Source organism: Propithecus coquereli, unplaced genomic scaffold, assembly GCF_000956105.1.
Source record: "Propithecus coquereli isolate 6110/MARCELLA unplaced genomic scaffold, Pcoq_1.0 Scaffold26, whole genome shotgun sequence".
NCBI lineage: Eukaryota > Metazoa > Chordata > Mammalia > Primates > Indriidae > Propithecus > Propithecus coquereli.
Genome location: NW_012148174.1, coordinates 6,611,550 through 6,621,174, shown reverse-complemented (window position 1 = coordinate 6,621,174; position 9,625 = coordinate 6,611,550). Strand labels below are relative to the sequence as shown.

General features: G+C 34.5%; 1 protein-coding gene across 3 annotated transcripts in view; it reads left to right on the top strand.

Moving 5' to 3' along the window:
- SNCA (synuclein, alpha (non A4 component of amyloid precursor)) overlaps window positions 1-4,719 on the top strand; it is an 80,419-nt gene extending 75,700 nt beyond the window's left edge. The window contains exons 5-6 of one of the 3 annotated variants that reach the window (XM_012647163.1): window positions 959-1,042; window positions 4,363-4,719. In XM_012647163.1, coding sequence (XP_012502617.1) covers window positions 959-1,042; window positions 4,363-4,395 — 117 coding nt within the window. In that variant the 3' untranslated portion in view covers window positions 4,396-4,719. The remainder of the gene's footprint in view (window positions 1-958; window positions 1,043-4,362) is intronic. The other 2 variants (XM_012647164.1, XM_012647165.1) reach the window with 2 other exon arrangements.
- Window positions 4,720-9,625: the final 4,906 nt, after the last annotated feature.

Below are 9,625 nucleotides of genomic sequence, written 5' to 3'. Positions count from 1 at the left end.
TCAAGCGATCCTTCTGCCTCAGCCTCCCAAGTAGCTGGGACTACAGACATGAGCCACCATGCCCAGCTAATTTTTTCTATATATTTTTAGTTGACTGGCTAATTTTTTCTATTTTTAGTAGAGACGGGGTCTTACTCTTGCTCAGGCTGGTCTTGAACTCCTAAGCTCAAAAGAGCTGCCCGCTTCAGCCTCCCAGAGTGCTAGGATTACAGGCATGAGCCACCACACCCAGCCTGTTGTACTGAATTTCTAAGAAGAGATACCTAAGAAAAATTATCTGGCCATATATTTGCTTTTCTTTCTCCAATTTGTTTCTTTGCTGTCATTTGAAAATAATTGATAAAATATGTATGCTTTTACATTGTAAATGGTTAGGTAAGTTAAAAATCTAGAAAAAAGCAAAAGTAACATACATAACTACCCAGCAAAATGATTTTCATATTTTGTTGTGTTTTCTTCCAGTGTTTTTACCTTTGCATCCGAATTCTACATAGGTTGTGTCCACCATATCTACAACACTTTATATCCTATTTATTATACCATAAATAAGTTCTCATGTTGTCACTGATTGTCATGTCATAGTAATACATACTTTTATAGCAATCTAGAGTAGTCGAATGATAATCTTTTTAACTCTTTATCATCTATTGAACATTTTGTTAATTGTTTTGCTGCTATCATTGATCTTGTGAAAAATATCTTTGGACTATAGCTGTGGATTATTTCCTGGATAGTGAATTACTTGGGCAAAAACTTTGTACACTCTCAGTATTAGTAACCCTTGTTGCCACAATGTTTTTCAAAAGGCATTGTGTGGTTTAGAATGCCAGCAATAATATTGTTGTGCCATTTTTACATTCCTATCTATATTTATATAAGATTTTTCCAAAATAGGTTTGTGATTTTAAAAAGTGAAAAATGGTATCTCATCATGTTCTTTTTGTGCTTTCCACTTCAGAGTGAAGAAGGCGCCCCGCAGGAAGGCATTCTGGAAGATACACCCATGGATCCCGACAGTGAGGCTTATGAAATGCCTTCCGAGGTAATCGTTTATATACATAAAGCTCCAGAAATAAAGTTCAGGAGTTCAAGTTGGGTCTTTCCAATAGACAATACCCAAACTCTGTCCCTTTCAGATTTCTCTTGCATTAGTCCTTATTGAGAAGCATTTGTTCTCCATATGCACAAGTTGGCCAAATCCAGGATATGTATTGTGTGGACAACTTGCAAACTAAGAATGGTTTTTATAATACATTCATAAAGGGTTTTGAAAGAAGAAGAAAGAGGAGAATGATGATGATATGTGGCAGAGACCATATGTGGTCCACACAACTTAAAATATTCACTACTGGACCCTTTATTATAGAAAAAGTTGACGGACTCCTGCATTAGAGAATTATTTTATTAGAAACCTTACATTCTGAAATAAATTCCAAAATGGAAAGTTAGAGAAATCAACTGAATGTCAAAGGAAGATAATTATGCATTCCATACGTTTCCAGAGGGATGATTACATAGCAAATAAAAGTTACCTGCAAAAGTTATGGAGTAGAAAGATAAATGCATGGTTTGCAACAATTGGTATATTTCAGCCTAGCATTTTAAGCAGCATAATTTGTTTGTTAATTTTATTTTGTTTGAAAATAAAAATGTCTTTAATAAAAAGTATATCAAAAGGGAAATTAGAAAATACTTTTAGATGAATAAAACTGACTCAAGAAGAAATAATAAATTCGAATGGATTTATAACACAGTAAAGAGATTAAATTAGTAATCAAAAACCTACCAACAAAGAAAATCTCAGGCCCACATGGCTTCACTGGTGAATTTTATCAAACATTTAAAGAAGAATTAATACCAATTACTTCTTCTTATCAAAATTAAAAGAGGAGGGAGCATTTTCTAACCAATTCTGTGAGATCAGTATTATCCTGATATCAAAGGTGTTTTTGAAAGCAAATAACCCATTTTTTAAAGTAAATAACCCATAAATAACCCATGCCAGGCTTGGCATGGTGACTTCCTAATGAACAACTCTAATACTATCAATAGTCTGCTGATAGTATAGCAGACAAAGATATCACGAGAAAAGAAAATGTATTATTGTTTCATTAAAAATTGAGTTCAAGTGTGTCATGGTTATGTTATATATTATTCTTAATGGCATTGTTAAAGGCATATTGATAATAATCCTATTTATAGGATTACATTATTTATTTGCCTAATAAAATTTTACCAGTATTATTGGGTCTTTTTATGCAAGTCACAGTGCTAAACGCTATAGAAAATACAAAGAAGAGTAATTGATAATACTGGGACACAAGGAATTTACACTCTAGTAGGTTTAATGAAACAAAAATAGAAATTCATTTCTTCATTTATTCATTAAGATTCCTTTAACAAACATTATTTACTGTCTTCTGCATACCAGGCATCACAGGGACAAAAATATACAAGATATACTAAAAAGTATAACATTTTAAAGAATCTGTTTAGATCAATCAGGAGTTTTATTGAGGAAGTGGTGTTGATCTGTGTGGGAGAGGGTTGGAAATATGGTAGGTCAGAATGAAGGGAGGACATTCTAGCACAAGGACATATCAGAAGCAAAGAGATTAAATTAGTAATCAAAAGCCTACCCACAAAGAAAATCTCAAGCCCACATGGCTCTACTGGAGAATTTTATCAATCATTTAAAGAAGAATTAATACCAATTAGTTAGAATTGATACCAATTATTCCTCTTATGAAAATTAAAAGAGGAGGGAGCATTTTCCAACTAATTCTGTGAGATCAATATTACCCTGATGTCAAAACCAGATAAAGATATCACAAGAAAAGAAAATGTATTGTTATTTCATTAAAAATTGAGGTCAAGTGTGTTACAGCTATGTTATATATTATTTTTTATGGTATTGTTAAAGGTATATTGATAAAGGCATGTATGTGAGAGAATGCATATGGGCATGTCTGAGGAACTGTGAGTTATCATGATTCAAGCTTAGGGACAAAGAGAATAGTAGTAGATTAAAGTTCCAGAGATGGGTCAAAGACAAATTGGAGAGTACTAGGACAACCTTACCATTTCAGTTTTTACTTTGCTAAGAAAGCAGCTTGGGTCATTGAAGGTATGTTTGTTTATTTTTAAGCAGACCACTGATAGTATTAGAGTTAGTTAATAGAGTTAATACAACTCTAGTATTAGAGTTGTTCATTAAGAAGCTACCATGCCCAGCCTGGAATGGGTTATTTATAGGTTTTTTACTTTAAAAAATGGGTTATTTACTTTCAAAAATGCCTTCATAGAAAAAACTAGTTAATTACAAAAACAAAAAGAATAACTGCACGGTAGAGAAGGCTGGCAGATACTCTCTTAGTCATCAAACTAATAGGAGAAACAAAACCATGCACCACCTGATAGGTTGCAATAAAAAGAATACAAAGTGAAGAAACATCAGACAAACTCAAGTTGGGGAACATTTTACAAAATAACTGGCTTATAATATCTAGAAGTGTCAATGTTATGAAAGTAAAAGAAAGACTAAGGAACTGTTCCAGATTGAAGGAGACTTGAAATTTGATTAAACATCACACATGATGCTGAAGTAGAAACTTTTGCCGTAAAGGACCTTATGGGACAATAGGAAAAACTTGAATGGCATGGTATCAAAGTTAATTTCCTGGTATTAAGGATTGTATTGTGATTATGTAAGAGAATGTAGAACATACTTGTCTGTAGGAAATACACACTAAAAAAAAATTTTTTTTTTTTTTGAGACAGAGTCTTGCTTTGTTGCCTGGGCTAATCTGACCCCTTTAATTAAAATGATTAATATTTTTATTGTGAATGTTATCAGATATTGTATGGGGGGGTTGGGGTTTGGAATAAAAATTACAGTTGAAGCCATGAATGAAGATGAAATTTCCAGTTAAGAGAGTGGAAGGAGAGAAAATGTACCTTACCTTTAAATGTCTTAATTTCCTTCTAAGAATTAGAGCATCTCAGCCTGGAGGAGGCTCAATAGGCCACTTGACTTTGTTCTCACATTTTACAGTTGAGGTAAGTGAGAGCGATGTAGGCCAACTAATTTGTGCCACAGGATTAGGTATGTGATTGTTAAATGGCCCATCTGGAAACAAAACCTAGATACTCTGACTACTACCGTAATTCACTTTCTCTCTGACAGGTAAAACAAAACTATTAAAAATAAACTTATGTTTGTAGCACAATAATTGCAGAACTGTTGTGAGTATGCATTTTATTCAAAGTGGCAAGCCACATCTATCTCATTTGCCGTAAATCCTGACGACAGACCACTCACACTAACGCTGCATGCTGTCTTTTTGATTTTCCTAATATTAGGAAGGGTATCAAGACTATGAACCTGAAGCCTAAGAAATATCTTTGCTCCCAGTTTCTTGAGATCTGCTGACAGACGTTCCATCCTGTACAAGTGCTCAGTTCCAATGTGCCCAGTCATGACATTTTCTCAAAGTTTTTACAGTGTGTTTTAAAGTCTTCCATCAGCAGTGATTGAACTATCCGTACCTGCCCCGCCCACCATTCCGGTGCTTCCCTCTTGCTGAAGCGAATACCTGGTAGCAGGTCCTCGTGTGCTGTGGATATTGTGGCTTCAAACCTAAAATGTTAAAACAAATTCAAAACACCTAAGTGACTACCACTTATTTCTAAATCTCCACTATTTTTTTGTTGTTGTTGTTGAGAAGTTGCGATTTGTTATCATATATTATAAGATTTTTAGGTGTCTTTTAATGATTCTTTCTGTCTGAAAATAATGATGTATTGTGAAATTTGTTAATACATATAATAGGTAAAAAAAAGCATGAAACTATGCACCTATAAATATTAACTATGAAGTTTTACTGCTTTGTGATGTGTTTTATTAACTTGTGTTTGTATATAAATGGTGAAAATTAAAATAAAATGTTATCTCATTACGAAACTATTTGATTTTTATTCCATCTCATTTTAATATTGATATCATGCTTATAAATAATATGAAATGAAAATTGACACGATGAACTTAAATATAAAGTTCTTAACAGCCATTTGAAGAAAGAAGCAACTTTAGAGGAGTTAGAAAAGATAGACTGTTAACCCTACACTCTGTGAATTCCCTGAACAACACTGTCCAAAGTGTGTCTTGATATACATTGATGCCTTAAAAGGCTATACTGCAAAAGTGGGTAATATGGAATAAGAAGTGTAAAAGATGACTTTGACTACATTCCCTTTAGATATTCATAAGACACTTAGCACATAAAAGGCTCTGAGACAACCTGGTTAACTTTGTTTAACCCATCATTCCTCCCCTCCCTCCCTGTTTTTTTTTTTTAAATAATCAAAAATACTCTTCCCCAGGAAATGCCTTAAAACATCTCTGGGAACTACTAGAGAATCAACTCAAGGAATGCCAATTCTCCAGATTTACAGAAATCTCATGGACTTTTAAAAATGTTGCTAAATATGTTAATTCTAAAATACTTCTTTCTTTAGGAAAGATTTTTTTTCTCTTTAGGGAAAATCTATAACTCCCCGTGGGTGCTGACAAGAAACCTGACTGTGAAAAACCCTGTATAAATTAACTGAAAAATTATTCAGTTAATATTTTTTAAGTATTCAGGAAAAAATGGTATAGTCACTTTTAAAAAGTCAATAGGAGAAAGTATAATTTCAAGAAGGAACGTTCTAGAGGTGTTAGTGGTTTATAATGTACTCGTGAATAATGTGATTGTATATCAGGCATTGGCAAGGAAGAAAAGAAGAATGAGTGACTATAAGAATGGTCACCATAGAAACTTCTTTTTTTGCCTAATTGGAAAGAGACCACTACAGAGTGCTAAGCCGTGTGTCGTCTCGCACTGCAGAGAAGTGGTAAGTCTCTTGTTTCATTTGTTATATTCAAGCAAGTAAAGGATTGTTATTGAACAATGTATTTCAAGGCGGATTAGAATATGATGGTTAGGGTATATTTTAAATCTACCTAAAGCATCGTATTTTAAAAAATAAAAAGTATTGGTATTAAAATACAAAAGAGAACAACAGAATTAGACAGGCAGCAGTGATCGAGAACACTTTGAGATTAACAAAGTTGTGACCATGAATTTAAGTATTTATATTGGTAGAAATTCTACTCTAAAGTGCTTCTTCCCTGAACATTTATCTCGCAGTTATTTGTGAATTATTATGTCTATCTTAATAGTTTATTTTGCACCAAGCATTAAAACGCAAGCCTTTTTCAGAAAGCTTCTCTCGCCTTCACTCCTGAGACATTTGCCTGACAAGCAGACTGAGGATTAGTCTGGTCCTAGGTTTATTCTGCAGATGTATATTCTCCTAAGTGTGAGTTATTCAGCCTCATGTGATTCCATCAGGGGCTTTACCTAAAAGTTCAAGGAGGGCTTTGGCACACAACTGACAGCAGAACAACCTAATGTGTGGTTTAGCTTGGAAATGTTGGATCTTTTTCAAAATCAATGCTCCACCAATGTGAGATGCAAGTATGTTTCCTCATCTTTCTGGTTCATCCAATAAGTAGCTATTTGAGTCATAATAAAAAAAAATACATATAGTTGGTTTCTGCCCCCAGTTCCTGGCAAAGAGCTTCTGAAACCCTTATAATTTTGCCAGCAATAGGGAAGCCAGGGTTATCTTTTGTTCTAATATTTGATCTTGGACCCTGGTTTCTGACACAGAGCTCCTAAATCCCTTGGAATTTCCTGGGTGATAGGAGCATCTTCTGTTGTAATCAAGTGACTCTTTGTGGGTTCCTGGGTGGGCTCTGGTCACCGGAAAGGTCAAGCTGCAGGGATTAGAAGATTGGGAATTTCAGCCTCACCCCCATCCTCTAGGGGAGGGGAGAGGAGAGGAGCTGGAGATTGAGTTAATAATTGATCCTGCTTACATGAGGAAACTTCCATAAAAATCTTTAAAAGACAGGGTTTGGAGCAATTCAGAGAAGGTGAACTCGGGGAGGTTCTGGGAGCGCCAGGTACGTCCAGAGAGGGCTCCGCACTCCTCCCCCATGCCTGGCCCTGTGCATTTCCTCCATCCGGCTCTTCCTAACTTGTGCCCTTGTATTAAAAAACTGGTAATCAGTAAGCAAACTTTTTTCCTCAGTTCTGTGAACGACTGTAGCAAGTTATTAACACCAAACCTGAGGAGAGGGTCATGGGGACCTTGGATGGATAGCCACATTTGACAAAAGTTGTGGGTAACCCGAAGGCCCGTCATTTGTGGTTGGCCTCTTACGTGGGGAGCAGTCTTGTGGGACTGAACCCTTAACCTATAGGCCTGTCTAACTCCAGGTAGATAGCATCAGATTTGAGTAACAGGACACCTAGTCGGTATGCACTGAGAATTGGAGAATTGCTTGGTATGGGGAAAAAACCACATACATCTGGTGTCAGAAGTGAAATGTTCTGGAAATATTGAGTGATGTGAGTGACAGTATAGAAGGAAAAACAGTTTTTTATTCTCACATATACACATACAAACTCATATATCGCAAAGCCAACCATTAATTCTCAGAGTGAGAATACACAACCATGTAAGAGAACCTTCCAGCAGTCTAGGGAGTGGGGTAGTAGTCCTACTCTCTAAATATAATTATTAATGTATTTCTATTTTTCTTTAGGTGTCTATGTCTGGTATAAGTGGTATTATATATATGGAGATATATTTCTAGTTCTGAGAAAAAATAGTCAGCATCTGATATCTATTTTCTTGTAACTAAACCATGCTTATCCTGATTATAGATTTAAGTAATTTATTTTCGGTAGAAAATAAATATGTTAACATAATAATAACAACAGTCTATAGAAAGGCAGACTGTCATTTTCCCTGTTGAATCATGGATACTTGGCTTCTGTCAAATAACCAAAGAAAAATACAAATTAAAGTATAACTAGAATTTTCAATTATATATATTTAATAACTTAATGACTGAATTTATAAACAAATTAAACAGTAAAGGACATGAATTAGAATCTGTGGGTATAAATAATATTTGTATCTTAATATTTTATAATAAGCTTTGGCTTTCTAGGTGTATTTTTTGATGCAGTAATTATATATTTTATTTTTTGAGTAAGCATAGAATTGAAGAACTAAAATGCAATAGAATAGATAGAACAGTAAAACTTTTTCTAACTATGATTGTGGTTCCAATGTTTCTTGTACAATTATCTACGATTTCCTTTAATGTTTTTACTGCTACTACAGTTTCTTTAGTTATTTTAAATCCTATATTGGAAGCAGTTAAATACATTCCTTCAAAAAGCCCTAGTTTGAGCCTCTGGTAAGTTTTGCTACTATAGTTTGGTTCTAAAATCAGCTAAGATTGCATAGGGCATTTCAAATTGTTGACCCTTCAACTATAAGTTGACATACTGGGATGGCTTCTCTTATGAACCTTAGGAAAATGTATCCTCAGATTCCCTCAAAGGTCAGTGACCAGAAATTCCCTCTGTTTCTATGGCAACACAGCAAGATATGGTGCCTTGGAAAAGTGCTGCATTTTAATTAGTTTCCCCTAGGGCTTCCTAACTCCCTTTTGCAGGTAAACTAAATACCAAGTTACTTTTTCTCTTGCAGATGATGAAAGCTAAGGGATGTCTGTAAATGTCAAAGCTAAGCTGGGCTCCAGGAAAGTGGAATCTAAACAAATACAGCAGCGAGTCTATGTGTTTGTCTTATAAAAGAATACAGTATTTTTTACCTACAACGGTCAGGGATGCTTGCTTAATGAGGCTGGCAGGAGTAGTAGTGAAAATTCTAGATTCTCAAACCAGACTATGTAACTTTGACTCCTAGTCATGTCACTTCCTGTGTTGCTTTGAGCCAGTTAATCTCTCAGTGCCTCTGTTTCCTCATTGGTAAAAATATGGATGATAATAATAGTATATCATAGCATCATTGTGTGGATTAAATGGGTTAATATAAGCAGAGTGCTTAGGCTGGTAGTAGATGATCAATGAGTCAATGATGCTACTAGTAGTAGTAGTACTAGTATACTGTATTTTTAAAGGAAATAAGAAATATTAATAACAAAGCTTTAAAATTTTCAGATACATTCATTTATATCTTCTCAATACAAAAATAGTAGTTGAAATCAAGATGAGACACTTTGGAGACATAAGGCAGTGGCTATTTACCAATAGCATGGGGACATTTTAATAGTTTCATAACCAATATTGCCATAGTTGTGTGTACATAGTAGAATGTCATCGAATACAAAAAAAAAAAGTTGGGAAAGCATAATTTACTAAGAGGTGAATATGCACCAAATCCATAAACACTATGTTTATAGAACACATATCTTTAGACTCAGCTATATTCATCAAGGCATAAATCTTCTCATCCAAATGAGGTGTGTTTTACATATATATATATATATATACATATATATAAAGGACAAGACATATAAGTAAAACTCACTGATCTAAAACAGATCACCAACTGCAAGGAAAAAAAAAATCAGCCGCTTGAATCTCCATTGATTTCCCAAATCTAATCCATTTCCCATGATCTTCCACCGTCCCCCTTCCATTTGGTTCAATCTCTTTTTGACCTAAAAGGAGGCAATGTTGATCTGACAATTTCT